General features: G+C 30.5%; 1 protein-coding gene across 1 annotated transcript in view; it reads right to left on the bottom strand.

Moving 5' to 3' along the window:
• The window catches only part of LOC113370917 (division abnormally delayed protein-like), a 139,499-nt gene that overhangs the window by 44,526 nt on the left and 71,839 nt on the right, over positions 1-23,134 (bottom strand). The window contains exon 2 of the mRNA XM_026611589.1: positions 10,442-10,585. Coding sequence (XP_026467374.1) covers positions 10,442-10,585 — 144 coding nt within the window. The remainder of the gene's footprint in view (positions 1-10,441; positions 10,586-23,134) is intronic.

Below are 23,134 nucleotides of genomic sequence, written 5' to 3'. Positions count from 1 at the left end.
AACTGATCATAATTGTACGCTAAATTCAAGATGCCAAAAATCATTATAAAAATATTTACCTCGCGCCCTTTATAATTAAACAATTTTATATGTTGAACATTATCTTTCTCAAAGTTATAGAATAATCATTTTGTTTGAATATGACATACCATATAGCTTAGTAATTATTTATAATTTCACTGTCAACTCTGCAAGATATAAAAATTTAAACAGTGCCTAATTAAATACTTGTAAAAGTTTGAATTTAACTCCGGATGTATAAAGTTGTTTAAAAGAGAGATACCATTTTATTATCGTACGTGCTAAGTAAACTTTCGTAGTTTAGTCACTACGACACCCACCAATTCACCAAAGGATAGTTATAACCAGCAAAATTATTAAAACAGTTTAGAGGCAGGTCAAGTTATTTTTTATACTTTATGCCTTTTTATTTTTATTTAAATTCATTCGTGATTAATCAAATGATATGTTATCATAATTATAAAATTTGAAATTCAATTCTATATGATAATCTTGTTTGCTCTTTACATTGTTAAATTATTATTTTATTATATGCAAGTTTAAATAATATAATTTTAATCTTAGATATTCAGAAACATTATTATTTATATCATCAAGATCATATTTGGCAAAGTATTAATATTGATGTCGTTAATGTAGTTACTGATTAAAAAAGATAATTAAAAATATTATATAAATAGTAAATGCTCATTAAATTTTACCAGATAGTATTTTGGTTAAGATCAAAATATTCGAACATGCTCAGTAGTATCTCATCAAACGAAACTCATCCATTGAGACAGCTGAGACAAACTGTCTATCGTTGTCATTGAAGTTTCGGAGTAATTGCAGTATAAAATGGGGATGTCTGTAGAGGGTTAGTTGTAAAGTTGAAAGACATTTTGCATTTTGCATAGAAAAGCTCTAAGAAATTATATCAAATGAGGTAACATTCCTTACTTTAAATACTATATTTCATCTGTTCAGTTAAAATATTAATTACAATTAGATATAAGTATGCATGTACGTATGCAAGCGTTCTGTGTATATATGTTTGTATAATAGTAATAAGTAACTAGTGGGGTGGGTGGCATCGTGCCTTAAGGCAAATTGCTGGAACTTCCCGTACCGTAACGAAATGTTCGAGGAATAATGAATTTTCAAATAGATTATTAAATAATATGTAACATTGTCTAATATTTATAAGAATTATATAAACTGAATTGCAGAGTTGAAATTATTTGTTTAAAGTATATTAGAACTATAGTCAGAATTAAAAATAAATCTGAATTATTTTCGATATAAAAAAAATTAAAAAAAAAAAAAAAAAAAAAAAAAAAAAAAAAAAAAAATGGTACAAAATTTTTTTTTCCAAATCAATTATTTTGTTAAGACAAGCAGAAAGTTCTTTGAATCAATTGAATCGGACGCTTAGTTCTCTCAAAAACTGCCATTTTTTGTACATTTAGCTCTGTATCTCCGAAATGCTGGGCCTGCCTTTGCGAAAAACTAATAACCCTTTCTCCCAATCATTACTAATGGAATGTTTTTTAGAAATCAAATCGGATGCTCCGTTCTCTCAAAAACTCGATTTCTATTTTCTGCACTCTTTGCTCCTTATCTCCGTAACTGCTGGACCTGTCTTGCCAAAAACTAATCAGCTCTTCTCCTTATTAATAGGAATCGAATGTTTTTTAAACCATTCAAATCGGTTGATCCGTACGCCCGAAAACGTGGACGAAAATTTGTATCCATACATACATACACACACACACACACACACACACCACATCCATTTTTCTGAGGTATGCCAAAACGTTCAGAAACCTTCAAAACGTCGAGAAATGTAAAAATTTTCAATTCCGATTTTCGGCCCATTACAATAACTTACCCTACGGGAAGTTAAAAATATATAGATTCCTTAATGTAAGTCTGTTACATAAAATTTAGATTTATTTTTGTTATAATTGCTGTGATCTCTCATACCAGAACAATTGTCTGACCGAGATACAGTTTGTACGAATTATATCAAATAAATAAATAAAAAAAGTTCTGTTATAGTAGAAAAGTTTGTAGTAAATAATTCAAAATATTATAGTATTAAAGAAATATATAAAACTCAAATGTGTATTTTTGCTCACTTTGCCAATGACTTTGATTACACATACATACATCTTACGGGGGTATTCAAAAAAATCGATTTTTTTTATTTCATATTTTCAAAGTTTAATTATCTAAGAATATGGGTACGAGAAGGTTTTTGAAAATTTGAATTATTTTTGGAGATATAGGCATTTTGCTGACTCGGTCGCCATACTGGTTTGCCTTCACGCAAAATTAAATGCGTTTTTCTCAGAACAGACTTTTTCAGTACTGTTGACACAATTTCTCGAGTTTTAATCGACCGATTCACTTGAAATATTCAGATAGTCTTGTTTATAGACCTATCTATAGCCTGAACAAGGATTATCCCCAAATTCCAATTTTTACTATTTTTAAATTCGAGAAACTCAAAAAAACACTAAAAAAACACTTTTTTTTCAAACAGTCGCCAATTTGAAAAAAAAAATCTTTTTACTCATCGCTAGTTCAGGCGCTTGCGACATCATTGTAGATTAATAATCTTTTTATTTTTTGCATTTCCGATGGCTAGGAGGGCTGAAATCATGTCAAGGGGCCAATTTTTTGAGACCACCCACTTTATCAGCTGCCAGTTTTTACAATTTTCAACTATTTTATTTTTTGTTTTGTATTTTAATAATATTAATAAACAAGTGGTAAAAAAATGGACAGTAAAAACATTCATTGCTTTCTTTTATGACACTTTAAAATTGACCTAAAATTCATCGCTCTACACTAGAATACCCCCTTAAGTATTTTTGATGAAACTTATCGACACACTTTAGTGCATTTTTTTTAAAGGAGAGACTCTCAAAGTTGACCAATTTTTTATATTTTGTATTGATAGTTCAACAAAAGATCTTAATTCTTCAAAACTCGAAGCAATTGTGCCATTATTTTTGAATGGGGTCAAAAACTATTAAAAATCAATTACAACAGTCGAAAAATGTTCATATTTTCACCAAAGCTCTAGGTTGCACTTAAATGCTCATATCCTTCAAATTACGTGAATTATCTATTTTTTTTCTTTATAGTTATGATCAATAATATCACTTCGTTTTGGCTTGACGTTGAGTTCTGGGACTATAGTGTTGTTTCGTTTGTGAAGATTATATTGAATGAATATTTGCAATAAGCTTATCTCAAAATGACTTTTGATCTCATTATCACCTACCAAATAATCTCGTATCAACCATATAATATTGATCCTACAATAATATTTAGGTAGTAAATGTATTTCTGTAGATCTCATGATTATAATGTACCTATATAAAAATGATTATTTCCTTTTTCCAAGTAGCTTTTTTATAAGCTTCAAATCAAATAACTGAATGCTTCGCAGCAGCTTACGTACTTAAAGTTGTGGCCAACAGATAAAAGCTTTCTCAGCTCTCCGTCTAAGTGCTCTACTCAGGGTTTACTTAATCATGTGCCACAGTGTACAAGGCGCCAGATCCAGCTAAGGGTAACAATAAAGCGATTATTGCCATTGTTGTGGGTTATTACGGTGAATTGCTACAGAGTTAATGAGTGATCCATAGCTGTTCCCCCCTCCTGTAATGACAACATAATCTCCTACGGATGCTTTCTAGAGAGATTACGCTGAAACGGCGCAATAGGTACTTCACATTAGCGCTTCTTGGCTAATAGAATTTAGCTGCGAAAGGTATGTTGTGTCTGCTTTCTTTGATTGGGGTTGCTAATTAACTGGTATCATGTTTCTTTACTGAAGTTGTAAACAAAAGAGACTAAATAATATATTTTGGTAACTTTCATATAACATTTATAGAGACTATGTATAAAACCTTTATGAAAGTTGATATATTCTCATAATAAAAGTATCAGAAATACAGCTTGTGAAAAACATGAGTTGTAATCGCATTATTTCTAAGCTACTAAGGTCTATTTGAAAAAGCGGACAACAGATCATTAAAACGAGTTTTTTTCTTAATTTTATTTTCCGAACATTCTTCAATTCCTTTGCTCACAGCTCTCATAATTACAACTTTTCTTTAATTTTAGATAGGCTAAATTAAAGTTTTTTATTATCTACTAATAATATTTTGGTAACTAAATCAATAATGGCATGTATTTCTTTTAAAATACATAGACATTCGAATAAAATGAAATATAATATGTTCTTGGTCGCATCATTGGCATTATGGAAAGTGTCTTTATGTCATCATGTTCATAGGTAAGTATGGCTTTCATTGCCTAATAAAATTTTTGTAAATATTATTCATAATCTAACGGATACATGTAACTCGATTGCCACATATCAGTATATATTAAAAAACATAAGGGCAAATAATAGCTGGCCTGTTTACCAAATATTGCAAATGAATGCATTTTGATAAAAATGGTCAAAGATTCAAGTATTTCAAAGCTATAAAACTGTAAGTATATTAAAGATTTAAGCAAACGACGTTGTGATATATGATTCGCGATCTGATTTGAGTTGTTGATATGTTTTGTAGACAAAGTATGAGACACCGGATTATGTCTGGAGACGTCGAGTCGCCTACAGATAAATGCGGCCGCGATGCAACATATGCAAATAATTTATTTTTGTAATTTAAACAATGATGTTGGGACGTGAAATGAATATCATAAAAATATTAAAGGATTTGGTATTAATTTCTCAAGAAATGTGCAACATTGGCACATCTGTAATTGAATATTATAACTCTATCCTATATTTATATAATATACAATTTTATTTTTTTGTAATTAAATCTTTATGCCTGATTTTTGTTTGTGAAATAATGTTGACATTTCTATATGTTATCACAATAAACTTGTTTAATATAATACTCGGATCATTGCCATAAATGTCGAACATTATATAAAATATCCAATTTGATCATCATATAGAAGATTAAATATAACTACTCATTTCGGTATCACACTGTTTCATAATGACGTATATTTTAATAAACATGTTACACGGAACATAATCACCAATATGCCACAGAAACTAATATTAATGAATGAATCTGCTCTCTCGGGCAACCGCACACACACAAATATGTAGTTCTATTAAGAAAATTCCTCAAGAACATATGCACCAAGAAAGTTACTCCAGGGTGGTATGAGTCAAAATTGATATGATCAAAATTAATATTAAAAGAAACAAGAAAAGAGACAAGAAAATATTGATATCATAATTTGCGGTCGATCAAAAAGAATGCAAATTCATAAATTATCAAGACTACATTTGCGGCAAGTTCATTAACATTTGATCAATTCAATCAATAAAAAGTTTCAATTGATGATCTGACTAGATAATCTTTCAGAATGTTTTGAGAAGCGTGAATTCTAAGTTCGAGCTGTATTATAAATATAGTACATAACAAGTTTTATTTCGGGGAAGGCATGATCAATAATAAAATAATTATTCCAACCCTATTCATGATAAGAAACCAAATAAGACTATTTCGAATTATATTTAGTATCTGCGTCGTTCATCGTTCGACCTCATGTTTGATTATAATTAAATGATTAAACTACAAGCGTAGCCCATGAATTAAATGCTACTCTGTTTCTATATGCGATATAACATCTGATCGTGCATATCGGTCGAATCACACGAAATGTTCTTTACGTTCTTTTGCTTTTGCTTTTGTTTTGTTATGACGACGGACTATATTAAAGAACAAAAGTTCATGCTTAGGCTGCACATTAAAATCTAAAGGAATGCAGATGGCGTGGGAAGACGTTTAAAAGCGAAATAGTTTTACTACCTTCTCGTATGGGTTATGTCTTATAATAAATGTGGTCAAGAATCAATTAAGAAAATAACTAGCTGTAAGTGGAATTCTGTCTTAAGGCAATTAAGGCATCGTGCCTTAAGGCAAATTGCTAGAACTTCCCGTACCAAAAATTATTTTTTTAAAAACAATTAACATTTTTGAAAAAAAATTACTTTGAAAGAATAAGATTTTTGAGAAACTATAAATTGGACAAAAAATAACTTTTTTTTGAAAAAAAAATTTTTAAAAAAACATTTTTTTTTAATTTTTTTTTTTTTTTGAAGAAATTTTTTTTTTCTATATTTTGACATATTGTAGAAGATCTGAACTTTTTTTCAAAGCAATCGTACTGCTTTAACTGCATAGGAACAAAATATAAAGCGCGTAAGCGCCGCGTCGCTGTCTAACGCATAAGCATTGGTACGGAACCCATAGAAATGTTAACAAAATGTATACTTATTGTTAAAATCTCTATAAAATATCTGATAATTTGATGTGCATATGTCTAATGATCATTTTTGACCGCCAAATGGCTCATTTTTTTTACTTTTTCCTCCATATCTCCGAAACTGCTAGACCTACCTTCATGAAAATTTTATCGATTCTTCATCTTGTCAATACAAGTGAAATGTTTTTTGAATTATTCAAATCTGACGCTCCGTTCTCTTAAAAACTGAGTTACCGTTTTCGGCACTTTTTGCCCCGTATCTTCGGAACGGCTAGACCTGCCTTCGCCAAAAACTAATCAGCACGTCTCCTTATCAATACGAATCGAATGTTTTTTGAATTATTCAAATCGGTTGATCCGTGTTCCCGAAATCGTCGACAAAAATTTGTATCCGCACATACATACACACACGCACATACATACATACATACATACATACACACACACACACACACACACACATACATACATTTTTTCTAAGGTATGCCAAAATGTTCAAAAACCTTTAAAACGTAAAGATATATAAAAATTTTCATTTTCGATTTTTTTGCGATTACTATAACTTGCCCCTACGGGAAGTTAAAAAGTCGCGACAAAATGAAGAATAATTAATTAGTTTTTTTGATAATTTGGTAAGAATTGCATCCAAGCACAGATTTATTTTATGGCATAACATGAATATAGTAATTATATGCTGTTTAACATCCGCCAGCGTAAAATCTGAAACTTACTTGTGGGTTGCGCTATAGAAAAAACCCTAACTGTGAGCACAAGTTATAAAGTGCAACGCTGATTTTTCCGTTTTACTTGTCGGATGCGTCATGTGGGAGTGGTGCTTGATGTTAATGATGGTCCCGTAGCGAACTGCAAAGTTCGCGTTGGTAGGTATTGCCTGAAGACAAAAATGACTCATGGATCCTAACCTGTGTGTTGACTCACAATTCACAATATTTTGTCTGCACGATTCGTATGCAGCAGACGGAAACACATCCAACGTAATAATTTCCTGTAAAAATAGTAGGGAAAGTTTCCTCCTCAGCGTGATCACGATAGAATATGTACTAATATCAAAATAGATATTTCATTATGAAAACTTTTAGTTGATTTCATTCACATTATGTAGTGCACTTTGAAAATTTATATTGATTGTACAGTGAAAATAGATATATAAATATAAATATCCAGTGGGCAAAACTTTGTAATATTACCCTTAACAAAATAAGAGTTGGAAGAATTTTCTTTCATTCTTTATCGCCGCACGGTCAATTGAATATGAGTGTAGTTGTGGAGTTTATTTCTTTGGTTTAATGTCGCGCAATGACCACCAGATGTATATACAGCATGGTTCATTTCACAGTATAACGCTCCATTGCTATGTTCAATCATAAAACAAATATTCGCACATGTGTCTAAAGCTCTTAATGTAAATGTAAGTTTTCTCCCATATTATACCTTAGGTGACTTAAGGCGGTATTCTTCTGTAGAATTTTGAAAAAATCGTAATTTTTTTTTCATATTTTCAAAGTTTAGTTATTCAAAATTATGTCATTGAAAGGATTTTTCAAAATTACTATTATTTCCTGAGTTATAGCCGTTTTAGTGACGTGGCCTCGGTTCGGGTCCGATCGAGTCTCAAAACTTTGAACGCGTTTTTTTCGGAACTACTTTTTTTGAGCTGGCGGTAAAGATATCTCGAGTTCTAACGAACCGATTTACTTCAAAATTCGAAAGGATCTTCTCTATACATCGCTTTATCGTGTGGACCTTGCCCAAAATCATAACTTTTCATTTAGTGTTTTTAAAAAATTCGGAATTGTTAAAAAACATGAAAAACATTTTTTTTTCAAACTGCCGCCATTCCAACAATTTTTTTTTTAACTTATCCAAGGGTCATGCGATAGCAGCATCTATAATAATTAAGAATCCATCTATTTTTTATGTTTCAGATCACCAGGAGGGTTGGAATCATGCACGCCATGACACCCTCTTTGTTTTGAGCCCCCAATTTGACTGCTCATAACTTTGTGAATTTTAATTTTTTTTTTTAATAATTTTTTTATGTAATAATAAAATATCAATAAACAAATCATAAAAAAATCGATAGTAAAAATATTATTTGTTTCCTTTATACAGCGCTTCAAAATCCGGGCGAAATTCATGCCTCTACAGTAGAATACCCCCTTAATTATATTGCATTTATTCAATCAAATCATAATAAAAACTAGTGATATATACATTTCAAAATCATATACTTAAACTAAGACAATTGTTCTTGAAAGGGTGGAAAACTATCAATAGATATAAAATACACAGAAAACTGAATGACTTGTTATGCAATCTGAATACATAATATATTTATATATTCCAAATATAAAAACGAAACAAATATTCAATTTCAAAGTAGAGAAAAAGGCTTGTTATGCATTATTTACTAGTTGTCACACATCTGGTCAGTTGGAGCAACGGTATTTTGGGTCATTATATATTTTACGTCTTTTTCGGAGATGACCGTGACCTTTGAGCCGCCCACAATAGACCGGCTAGCCATCTCAATTTTGAACTCTCCTTCCCTGACCGCACAGAGCGAATCGATACTCGCGCCGCGTGATATGATCTGCACACGAGGCTTTGAGAATGCCTAACAGTAAGTGACATCATCGCCACGATAGAAGTATTCAGCTAATGCTGACTGTAATTTATATATTTACAGTAGAAGATATATACAAAGACATTCAGAGATTGAGTTGACCTTATTGCTAATTGACCGTAATGAAAAACAAAATGCTCTTTGTGAGCTACTTCTGTCTCCAAGACGTAAGTGAAGTATGAAAAATTTGCAGTAATAGTAAATTACAAGAAATGACGAAACTTGAAGAGGTTTTAATAGTTTAGTTATAGCTGTTCACTGATTGAATAATTGTTAACTTCACGTAGGGTAAGTTATTGTAATGGGCCGAAAATCGAAATTGAAAATTTTTACATTTCTCGACGTTTTGAAGGTTTCTGAACATTTCGGCATACCTCAGAAAAAATGGATGTGTGTGTGTGCGTGTATGTAAGAATACAAATTTCCAGTCACGTTTTCGGGCGCACGGTTCAACCGATTTGAATTGTTCAAAAAAACATTCGATTCCTATTGATAGGGAGATGAGCTGATTAGGTTTTGGCAAAGGCAGGTCCAGCAGTTACGGAGATAAAGAGCAAAGAGTGCAAAAAATAGAAATCGAGTTTTTGAGAGAACGGAGCATCCGATTTGAATGTTCTAAAAACATTCAATTAGTAATGATTCAGAGAAGTGTTTATTAGATTTTCGCAAAGGCAGGCTCAGCCATTTCGAAGATACGGAGCTAAATGTGCAAAAAATGGCAGTTTTTGAGAGAACTAAGCGTCCGATTTAAATGATTCAAAGAACTTTCTGCTTGTCTTAACAAAATAATTGATTTTGGAAAAAAAATTTGTTTCAACATTTTTTTTTTTTCAATTTTTTTTGTATATCGAAAATAATACAGATTTTATTTTTAATTCTGACTAAAATTCTAATATACTTTGAACAAATAATTTCAACTTTGCAATTCAGTTTATATAATTCTTATAAATATTAGACAATGTTACAATATTAATAATAATCTATTTCAAAACATTCAGTATTCCTCGAACATTTCGTTACGGTACAGGAAGTTCCAGAAATTTGCCTTGAGGCACGATGCCATACACCCAACAAGTTTAGCTTATGAAGTCATTCAAGTAATCTAGTTATTGTGAAAATATAAAGGACCATTACACTCTCAATGTGAGAAAGGCAAGCAAAAAGCTTCGTCTATTTTCACCCAGCTCCATAAAAATAGCGTATTGCAATTTTGCCAAAAATCTATAGATTGTTAAATCTCTTAAATAATTATTATTCTACAATCTTCTGATTAGAATTATTGAATAAAGCTAAAAACAACTAAGATCCATAAAAGCCAGAGTCATAATTCATCCTCACGATTCGCGTGTGGTTCACTAATAATAACTGCTACAGTTCTTCTCTTAATTTATAGTATTATCATGCTATTAATAACATCTACATAATTTTAGCGTTTTGTTCAAAATGTGATAAATGTATTTAGCAAATTCTTACCTCGTAAAGTAGTTGCCGTTGAATCCAGTAATCCTTGCAAAACACCTGAATTGTGCTTTAGCAGAGCGACGTAATCGTCAGTCGTACGTCGTAAAAGTAGCTCTTCTGTTGACGGCGAACAACAATGACTTTCACATAGTGTTCCTAGAAACAAAAACAATTACATGCATTGAAAAAGATATCTCAAATTAAACTCATTAATTAGCAACACTAATATGGATCGTCTTTATAAACATATTCATTCAGATACATAAAACGATTATTCATAAAGTATTTAAATGTAAATGTAAGAAACTTAAAACACTACATAATAAGACACTTAAGAAAATACATAATAATTAGTTGGATTTTATAAAACGCAATATGGCAACATATATTGAACGTAAATACATTATTCATGACTACCAAAAACAATGTTGAGAAAAGACATAAATTAAACATTAAAATTTATATTAAGATTCACGTGGTTTTAAAGTTTTTATTTATTCTTTTCAAGCAAATGATAAATTGTTGGTCATATAAAAATAGAATTAAATTCGCATTTGGAGAACTAAATTATTCATCGATATAATTCTTAAAATAGGAATTATTTAAATTAAGTTAAAATTTGCTTTTGTGAATTTAAATGATTGCGCGCCAAATGTCAGTGATTGCGATTAACATATTCGATGTTTTAGGATATTCATGACATTTCGATATATATATATATATATATATATATATATATACACACCTAAGTCTGTTTTTACATGGTCTTTTTGTACACGGTTTTGATATAACACGGTTTGAAAATCGAGTATTTTTAATTTTTTAACACGATTTTATTCCATTTAGCACGATTTGAAATTTTATGTACTTAAATTTTTTTGTCAAATTTAATTTTTGCGAAGTATGTTCATATAACAAAAAAGTATTTATGAAAGAAAAAAGTCTGAAACCATCGATAGTATCGATAGTTTGCGAACACTAGCTTAAAGATTTAAGTGAATTCCCCTTTAGCGCGTACAAACAATTTTTACTGGTCAAAGCAAATGTGAATAGCACTAATTTAGGGGAATACCCTAAAAATTCTTGTTTTTCACTAATTTTAATAGGTTTTAGAGATTAGGAACAAATCACCCATTTTTGTATAAGATCAATGTCTTTTTTTACACGTTTTTTTTACACGGCCTTTTCTGGAACCAATCTACCGTGTAAAAACAGACTTAGGTGTATATATATATATATATATATATATTATATATATATATATATATATTTAAATATCAATTTAAGTTCCTCGCCAATAATTGCTCAAGAGCTAATGTGAATTAAACAAAAATGGCGGCACAGGCAGAAAGATAACATTTAATAGGCAAATAATATGAATAAGATTGCATTGAACCTTAGAAAGCTATTTGATTGTGTAGGCTATTATTCATTTCGTGTACCACCCACTGAAAATCGAGTTAATTTAAACTTAGCGTCCGTGAGGTATCGTTTAGTCAACGCATGGAGGTAATTTCATACTTTCATTTACATAAGTAGATCCTCATATAAATATGACACAGCAAACACGAGATAATCGTCGACTTCAACACTGCTGCATAACGAGTAAAAAAATCTTAAGTAAGCATATAATATGTTAAATAATATTCATTACATATACCAAATACCTTGAATTAAAAAAAACATTAGTTTTTTATGCTGATTTAATGCAAGTATATAATATAATAAATAAGTTATTTTGTTATTGTAATAAAAAAGAAAATGTGATTGATATTAATAGCTGTGTTTTATTACAAGCAGCAATGCAAATATTAAATTGTAAAATTTATTACGAATAATCCCTGCTTCTTGAAATCATATTTCTTTCTCTTAAATGAAATGAAATTTTATATGCGGCATAAATAATAAATTATTTTTTATATAGCTCATGATACATTAGGCTTGCTTCAATTTGAACCCGAATCACCCTTCTGGGTAATAAAATCGATAACAATCTAAACATGTGCTAAAGTCAGTCGCATTTGAAATAAATCGCAGAGCTTTGCAAATATAATCCGTTTTGCTACTATAGAGATCAGCTACTCATTTTTGTGAAACAAATAATAAAAACATGGAAATACAATATTTTCTATACATACAGCATAACTATCAATTATATCGTCATCATTTTATGGTTACTAGGGACTAAATCCAAACTAAGCTCATACAATAAGCTACTTTCATATAAATCTGTATTTAAACCAACTTGGTGCTATGGTATACAATTGTGGGGCAGTGCTCATAAGACTAATATAGAAAAAATAGAGAAATTTCAAAACAAATTTTTGAAAATTGCCTTTTTTTTTTTTTTTTTTTTTTTTTTGTTACAATTTATTTTTGTTAATCAAGACTTTAATGTCTTATTTACAAAATTGATATGAGCAAAAAAAAATACAAAAAAACAAAAAATGCAATACATTGAACATAAAATGAAAAAAGTTAAAATAAAAATAAAATTAAAACAGTAATACAAAAATAATAACATAAATGAACGATGACGTGATGATGTATGCCGCGTACTACGTCAGGACGCGTGCAGACATTGGGCTAGGTGTTTGGTAGATCGGAAGGCCATTTCTTGCTCAATCTTCTTATCGGTCTCTGAATCGCTTGAATTGTAGGATTTGTATGCTGGATTAATTTGTTGTTGAAAGATGAACTTCTAATCTTGATCATTTCGTTGACTGTTGAGATTTTCAAATCCTTATGTAGGCAAAAATTCGAAATATACCAAGGCGCATTAGTAAGGATACGCAGAATTTTATTCTGGCACCTTTGAATGATGTTTATGTTAGATTTGCATGAGCAACCCCATAGTTCGATTCCATAAGTCCAAATGGGCACTATGATAGTTTTATACAAAAGTACCTTGTTATCGAGAGAGATTTCAGATTTCCTCCCAAAAAGCCAGTAAAAATCTTTTATTTTCAGTTGGATTTGTTTCTTTTTATATTCAATGTGCGTTCTCCATGTCAATTTCGAATCAATGTGCATGCCTAAATATTTAACAGAATTGCATAGTGGAATTATTGAATTGTTCATCATGATAGGTGGACTGTTGTGATGTTTTAGAGAAACAATTATGTGCTGAGATTTTTCGATATTGATTTTGATATTCCAATCTAAAAACCATTTTTCGAGACTAGATAAATAATTTTGTAACTGACAAGTTGCTGTTCTAATATCGGAATTGCATGAAATAATTGCTATGTCATCGGCGTAAGTGCATATGGTTAGAAGATCATCTGTGGGCATATCGTTTGTGAAAAGAAGATAAAGTACAGGGCTTAGCACACTGCCCTGTGGTACCCCGCATTCTATATTTCTGATGCTCGAAGTCACATCTTTAATTTTGATTCTAAATTTTCTATTAAGCAAATATGAGCTTAAGATATTGAAGTAGTTTGGAAAAGTTGTTTTGATTTTATATAGGAGTCCTGAGTGCCAAACCTTATCAAAAGCCTGACTAACATCTAAGAATACGGCTACGCTGTGTTCCTTTCTATTCATGGCTTCAAGAATACGAGACACCGTTCTGTTGCATTGTTGAATTGTAGAGTGATTTTTTCTGAAGCCAAACTGATGGTGAGGAATCCAACTATCATTCGGATGATCTTCTGACAATCTCTGCAACAAAAGTCTCTCTAAAATTTTCGATAATATCGATAAAAGACTGATAGGACGGTATGAACTAGCAGTGTGATGGTTTTTGTTTGGTTTAGCGATCATAATAATTTCTGCAGTCTTCCACGCTGTGGGCCAATAATTGTATTGAAGTATGGCGTTGAAAATATTTGTTATATATAAAATACCTTTTGTAGGCAATTCTTTTAACATCTTTGGAGTAATTTTATCCATACCCGGCGAAGATCTATTTTTTATCCTTTTTATTTCACATAAGACATCATTTGGTGAAAAATGTCCTAACGGTGTAGAATGTATGGGTTGATTTACGAAATTGTTAATTAAATTATTCTGGGAAATATTTCGAGCGCTAAAAATGCTACTTAGATGATCAGCAAATGCCTCCGCTTTTTCTTCGTTGCTTTTTGCCCAAATGAATCCGTTTTGGTTGGTTATTTTCAGAGGAGGGTTTTGTTGTAGGGGTTTACTTTTGTTTCTGATTGGTTTCCATATGGAATTATCGTATCTATTTAGCTGCAATATATACGACCTGAATGTACAATTCTTCCATTCTTTCATTTTTTTCCTCAGCGTGTTATTGAGATGATTGAGCGATGTCTTATCCGTTGGTAGATGAGAATGTTGCCAGGTACGTCTTGCTCTTCGTTTCTGTGCAATTAGCTTCTTAATCTCTTGCGGAATTATTAGATTATCATTTCTTGGAATAATGTTCGGGGTGATCTGCTTGGTTGTTTCACGTACAATCTCAGAAAAATAATCTATATTATTTTCTATATCAATAACGCTTGTAGGCCTAGATTTTGGAAATAATTTTGAATCAAGTATGGATTTGAATTGAATCCAGTTAGAAAGATTGTTGTGTAGAATATGATTGTTGATAACTGGAGTAGGAAATGTGCTAAACGTCACAAGTATTGGAGAATGATCTGAAGAGAGATCGTAACTAGATTCAACATTGAGATTTGAAAGATCAATACCTTTCACAATAAAAAAATCTAAAAGGTCTGGAACTTTAGTAGGGTCAGAAGGCCAATATGTTGGACTGCAAGTTGAAATAAAGGAGAGGTTATTTTGCCCGATGGCTGCATGAAGTATCTTACCTTTGGCTGTAGTCAGTCTAGAACCCCAGGCAATATGTTTACAATTAAAGTCACCACCAATGATAAATTTATTACCTAATTGAGAGAAAAATGAAGAAAACTGAGCACAAGAAATTTTGAATCTTGGTGGACAATAAACAGCAGAAACACAAAAATTATATAAATTTGTTTCAACAGAAATTTGAGTTGCTTGTAGAAAATCATCAGAAATATTTGGTAGAACAAAATGCTTTATATTATTTTTGATTAATATAGCCGAACCGCCGCGAGCCCTGCCACTTGGGTGATTTGAATTATAAGTAGTGTAGTTATAAATTTTAAAGTAGTTTTTTTCAGTGAAGTGAGTTTCTGAGATTAATAAGCACCAGAGCTCCAAAATATGTTCCCAACTGGTTGATTCATGCCGACACGAATACACCTACCATAAATGATCGAAAAATGAAGTAATAACAAAAACAGCGTACAAGTATAGAAACAAGCTAATCAGTCACCCAAATTCATTAGCAAACTCATTGATAACAGAGAACTATCCGAGAAGATTGAAAAGAAAAGCGCCACTGGATTTAAGCCAAATAAAAAATGGAAATAACTTAATCATTATTTATAGGAAATTATTCAATAAGTAAATAGTTAAAATTATATAATTATCAATAAAATATTGTGAATTTTATATCGAATAGAAAAACAACTACTGAGTTGTTTTCCAACATGTAGTATACAATGTCCCTTTTCGGTCGACTATTGTAAATTCATCAAATTTATTGAATGTCCTTTACTGGACAGTTGTAAATAAAAGAGATAATAAAAAAAAAACATTTTATGGTAATAGTTTTGGTAAATTAAAAAATTCGACAATGCAGATGTTAATATTAATTAAATTAGTAATAGAGAAGCATCGAAAACTAGAAATATGAATTCAAATTACAATCAAGAAAGTTACCATTAACCGACTACACAGTCTTTTATTATCTGACATTTCTACCATCATTGTGGTTTTTAAATTGCAAGCAATATACAAAAATATCCCACTTCTCCCCATCACATCTTGTTGCCGGCTGGCAATGTATTATTTATTGTCAGAGCGTCTCGCATACATTTAATGTGTCTATTGCAATCAATTTATTAAACGGGCAATTTTGCGCTAGCGTTCAGAGAATAAGATCGTGTGGACTTTGAGCAGTCTAGCAAGACAATAAAACAATTCAATGTTGGCAAAATATGCTAAAGCAAAGAAATCACGACATTGCATTTATTTGATTTATTCTTGTATCGCATATATTGAATCTATTGAGAAATATTAATATTTAAGTTATGGTTGACCTGTATACCGTATAAGGAAGCAACCATACGAGTATAATAAATACATTTTAAAATGTTTAGTAAAAATGCAAAGTTAAATAGCAAAACTGCAATGAACAAGATATCATTGCACATCAAACTGCACTTCAATATGTAATCAATTAACTTCTAGTCCTAGCTCAATTGAAAAGTTTTTACTAATTAATTTACGAAAGTTAGTTAATTCTATGGTAGAATTTAGTAAAAGTACTAAATTATATATATATCTACATACATATATATAAAAATAAGTCGGGTTTTCCTTCCTGACGATATACCTCCAGAACGCACGAACCGATTTCGACAATTTTGCATTCGTTGGAAAGGTCTCAGGCTCCGCAAGGTTTTTAGGTAAGAAAATTAGTGGTGCATGGCATCGTGCCTTAATGCAAATTGCTGGAATTTCACGCATCGTAATTAAAAATTTGTGTAAGGACATTAGTGAGAATTATCAGAATTATGCTTGGTTAAGTCAACGAGCAATTCTTGCCGCAAAGAATAATGATGTACACGCACTGAATTTCACCATTCAATCAAAAATTGCTGGCGATTTAGTGACATACCAATGATTCCGACTGGTCTTCCGTTTGTCTTCAAACGATTGCAATTTCCAGTTCGCCTTGCGTTCGCAATAACAAGCCGCAAGGCCAATCGCTTAGTGTTTTCGGGATAAATTTCAAATAGATTATTTAGAAAATCATTGTTTTTCACATGGGCAGTTATACGTTTCCTGTTCATGAGTTGGAAAACCATCCGCTTTGTTTGTGTTAACGTCAGACCAAAAAACAAAAAATGTGGTTTACCACAGAGAAACGGATAATTTGCGGATTCACTTTCATTTACTTAGAGAAGTTCAACTAAAAAACACTTAATTTTTGTAATCGAAATAAATTCATTACTTTTGTGTAATAAAATCAAATTTTTCCTTTTCAAATATAAAACAAACAAACAATTTCTTCATCTTTCTCACGAAACCATCTGGCGGCGAAAGGAAGTTCGTCGGGTTTGCTAGTATATTATATATATATATATATATATATATATATGTATATAATCAATATTTTTAATATTTCAGAATGTAAAGTCTCATGTGGCAAAATGTACCCAGTCGTAAATTTTCGTTCCACTTTTTTGCACAGTGTCATTGATCTTCATAACAAAATACCAATTGAAACATGATACATTGACGCGGATTGGCGCCATTATAATTACGTTGACACGTTATATTTATCAAAATATAGCACGCAGTCAAAATTGTATAATATACGTAACGTTCGTCATTGGTTCCATTAATGCACGGATATATATCAATCAAGCCTGGTGGACTACTGTTACTCTACTAAAAATAAACCAACCAGAGAATCAAAGGCGTATGCAATTGTGACCCATGTAAATTATTGATCTCTATCAATTTTAAATTGATTTTGCTTGAATACAAACGGGTGAAACAAAATTGATCAAAATGTATTTTTATAAATTCCGAATAAACTTATTGGAAAATTCACGATCAAAAATTTTACATTGACAGTTAATCAGAAATTTCAAAAATCGAGCGATTCAAGTAATTTATTTCCTTGGCCGACAATATTAACTAATAAGTGGGTAACATGCATTTATAGAACTTGAATGCATTTATTCAAAGCAATAAAACCATGAATTGCCCGCCATGAAAACTTGCCCTAAAGATATGAGGTACTACATAAGGACATACATATATGCAATGTGTGCCATTTACAAACCACCACCAAGCAGGTAAAAGCAACAAGAAATGGCAGATGATCAAAAGAGCACTTAATCGAGGATTATAGATCCATGACAGTGTAATCAAAATATATAATGTTTGCCATTAATTTTATTATCATCCGTGATGTAAGTCTTGTAATTTTTTTTAATTGCATTTCCTGCTTTGCAGATACGCTTGATTTGATTAATAAAGAAAACAGTTCTGATTGTTTATCATTGATGATCATTGATAAAAACTTACTTTTGGCATTTGAGTTCAAATTCTCCACGGAAAGATATCGTCATTTATATTCAATTTGAACATTTAAAATATAACAAATGTAAGAAGGAAGTAAGCCGTACACGGCATATCAATTTAATAGAATAATGAAAATAGGTCGTTCCTCAGCTTGCATACAATGTATTGTAACTACTGCATACTATTTTAATGCGTTATTCTTTTCCACGCTTCAATAGATAAATTCATGGGGCATGCATAAGTAAACCATTCATACGCTAACTAGAAGGCTTTATGTTAGTAAATACTAACAAGCATTGCTTTCAAAAGAAACTACATAAAAGAAAAGAAACTGAGTTAATATTACGGATAATACTTCACAAAGTTTTGTCTTGGTAAGGATTTAAGGAAAACTTTTAATTATTTCACGTTTGAATATAATTATGTTGTTAATAGTAGCAAATGAATATAAGATATTTCGTAGTTGTTACGTAACAAAGTTGTACAGTTTTGAATGGATTTTAATAAAACAAGAAGTACATTGTTTTCCATAATTAGTAAAGAAAAGCAGTAAACTAGCTATTATAATAATTACATTCATTCACAATTTCAAGGTGTAACTCAATATTTTTAGAAGCAGACATGCTGTCGAAACAACATCGAAGTAGAGCCAAAAACTAGCACACAAATAATTATATTATTTATACATATATATATATATATATATATATATATATATATATATAAACAATTATGATTCTTTGTAATAAAATGGGACCAAAATCCATAACTTGCAATGCATTTTCAGATTATAGGTTTTGGGTCGATAATGTCGGCGCCCGCGAGTCCGGCTGCGTTGTAGCGTTTTCTCTGTTGGGGAAATGGGTGAAAAGTCTCTTCCTAACGATTTTCTACAATGCACTATCGAGACAGGGATAAAACACAGAAGCAACTGTGTTTATGTATATTTTGAGATATATATTTAAATAAAATTAAATGCAACTATAAAATTCATTATAGTGTATTTAGTAAAAGCTTTACCTAAATACCTTTATCGACTTCAAGATCATGAATATTATCAATTGATATATATATATATATATATATATATATATATATAAGATGCGTGAATGCAACTAAATCGATCGTTGCGTTTATAAATATTTATAAGAAAAAACTCTTACTGAACTCGGCGAATGCGCCGGATAATTTCTTAACTCTTAAATTGTCGACTGGTTGAGTTGTAAAATAAACACCTCATTTTATTACAGGAATTTCTAATGATAAACAACTTATCCTATTACACGTTGCTTAGTTTATTTATAATTGTATCTACAACGCTATTTTTACTTTCCTAACACTTGAGTGCATTGACCTGCAACTTCGTATTGTTGAATTTGGCAAATCCAACTTAAGCTCAAATAAATACACATTTATCTACATATGGACTAATAAACATAGTACATACAAATGTTTAATTATTTGTATGTAGTACCCGTGTTATCAAACATTACGAATATAAACTCCACGTTCGAGAACTGTAAATATTTGCCATGATATAAGTAAAAAAATAAATATGAGATAAAATGCAGAGTTTAAAGTTAAAATCTGAACTCAGATGTAATAATATACAAATCGTAATACTAAGATTTATCTATTGAAAAGTGTGTAATTTTACAATATATAACCATTAAGTAATCTATAATAATGAATTATATTGTATTATTGGCTCAAAATAATGTGATTGATCAAAAAGCAATAATACAGTAAGGAATATTAATAAACATAATAATCAAAAATAACATAGAAATAATGCATAGTAAATGTAAGAATAGATAAGATGTAATATATAAGAGGCAAACAAAAATTGAATTTACTATAGCATAAGAAAAATTATTTGCAATCCCTGAAAGTAGACCAGACAGTAAAATCATGAATATAATACAAATGGAAAAAGTAAAGTTCAGAACCAAAGCGCGAGAAATGCTTGGCATGCGATTCCAGTTAGCTTTTGATTTTCCGGAAAACAAGCTCGCATGAACTTAACGTTGTGTAAGAGCCCTTTACACAAAAGCTGTTTCATAAAGCGCATGGTGTATGTATCAACTTCTCGAGAAAATGAAAAATTGCATTGTATCCACTTATATTATTATTTGTATTTATAGTCACATGCATTTATATCAAGAACATCGTCCAAATTATAATGTATAGGGTAAATAAGCTCAACTTCTAAAGTACACATTGCATGTAAATGTGAAAGCACAAAAGAGGTCAAGCAAAAATTAAGAATAGATAGAACACGAAACTAAGAACACTGATGTTTTAAAATAATATATTTTGTAATTTATAGCTTACTTTAATGATACTGAAAATAAATTTTACTTAAGCGATAATAAATCCGTCTAATATTTTCTTATATAAAATAAAGCATTATTTGAAATAAAATGCATGTTGTATTTGAGAACTCAAGAAAAATTCAAGCTGTTTATACATTTAAATAGATAATTTTCCAACGCTCATCAAATAGTCAAAGCAGCTGCTCCATAGATAGCATTTCGATTTAGCTTAAACTTTTTTTAATGGAATAGATAAAATATAACGATTGATCGTAAGATGATAATTTAATCAATAAAAATGAAAAAAGCCAAAGGTAAAAAATTAGATTTTGCAATAAATGTAATGATATTGGATCTATGACATTCCGTTGCAGTAGATTACCGATAACATTTTTATATATCAAATCAAAAATGCATCAAGATGCACCGATCAAGAATAATAATTTTGAGAGCATTGTTTCACAATGGGTTGTAGGTTTGAAGACCTTTAGACTTTTGACCTGTAATGGAGTTATTAGGAACATTGTTATGGTTAATAAGGTATTTATTTTAATTTTATTATATATGAAACATGAAATATGATTTTAAGCTTAAAACAATAGAAAAGAATTGATTTCGTAATTATGGCTCGAATCTCATGCGCCATCTCTCTAGCAATGAAAATTCTAAATCGCTCTATATATTGGATCGGATTCAAATATAAGTTCTATTTGCTTGATTGCCTTTTGATTTATTTTCTAAATTTTGCGTAAGAACTGTAATTTCTTTTATTCGTGTTATCAAAGTTTAAATATTATCAAATAGTCGGATTCAATATAAATCTATAATATAAAAATGTATCGCAAAATGTGTTAGTAAGCGCATAACTCAACAACGCCTGAACCAATTCTTTTTTTTTAATGTTTGTTGAAGTTCAAGAATGGTTCTTACTGCAAGAAAAAATCGAATAATTGCCGGGAAAACCCTGAAAACAGACCGTTCCTTTTCACATACAAACGTTAGTATTTTCCTATTTTTGCCATCGGTTACGGAATATTTACTCAAGTCAATGGAGCGTTTTGGGTCTGATTTTTTTCTACTGTGCTACAATTTGTATGAAATTTTGAAATTAGGTTTATTTTACTCTCAAGTTCAAAAGTGAAAATAATTCAGACTCCTTTGCCAATTCCCGGGGAATGACATTCCTCTCAATGGTGTAATTTCATATTTTTTTTTCAAATAACGTCGGATATCGATAAAAAAACTAATTATAAGAAAAAAAATGTTTCATAATGTTTTCAAAAAAGTTAATACTCATCACATTTTATTTAAAGCAGTTGTACATTTGAGATCCATATGGGTGGATGTATATACATTTTGGTATAGACTGTAGTGTAAAAAAACTTAATAAATTTAACTAATGGTGGTAAATATCAGTATAGGTTATTGAAAAAATTGGAACTTTTGAATTGTAAACATAAGTACAGGACAACGTCTGTCGGGCCATCTAGTATAATAAAAATCTGCAATCCAATGTAATACATTTACATCCAGCAATTGCTATCATCAATGATAAAAATCCATCGAGAACATGATACTTTAAATAAGACGAAAATTTCCATCCAAAGGCAATGTATTTTCTTTTTCCATGTAATATTGCAAAGACCTTTGAATGATACCAACACGTAAAGGAAATAAACATTCGACTTGTTTAGAGCCGCCCTCTTGCAAAATTTTCAGTGGCCTCGCCTACATAAGCTAGGGGAAAATATTTGCCGAATGTTTTTTTAAACGAGAACACGTGCATCGTAATGCGACTAAAGCCGCACAAAGAAATTGCGAAGTTTACTTGCGAGTTTTGAATAAATTGAGAGAAACATAATCTGAGAAAACATATGGAGTTAAAATCGGAAATAAAACAAAGCTTTTCATATTTTAGTATGAATGCGAGGTTCAGTTTATTTTGCTCATTCAGGAATAATCGAACTTAAACAATAAACATTCAATTAAAATAAAAACTAGCTGTAAGTGGAATTCTTTCTTGAGGCAATTATGGCATCGTGCCTTAAAGCAAATTGCTGGAACTTCCCGTACCGTAACGAAATGTTCGAGGAACTATAGATTAGAACTATAGTCAGAATTAAAAAATAAAATCTGAAATATTTTCGATATACAAAAAACTAAAAAAAAAAAAAAAAAAAAATGGAACAAATTTTTTTTCCAAAATCAATTATTTTGTTAAGACAAGCAGAAAGTTCTCTGAATCATTTAAATCGGACGCTTAGTTCTCTCAAAAACTGCCATTTTT

This window comes from Ctenocephalides felis, unplaced genomic scaffold (assembly GCF_003426905.1).
Source record: "Ctenocephalides felis isolate EL2017-DRISC unplaced genomic scaffold, ASM342690v1 CF-g0.4_SCAFFOLD_01492, whole genome shotgun sequence".
In the NCBI taxonomy this organism is placed as follows: Eukaryota; Metazoa; Arthropoda; class Insecta; order Siphonaptera; family Pulicidae; genus Ctenocephalides; species Ctenocephalides felis.
The sequence above is the reverse complement of the archived record's forward strand: the minus strand, read 5'-3'. Positions and strand labels throughout refer to the sequence as shown.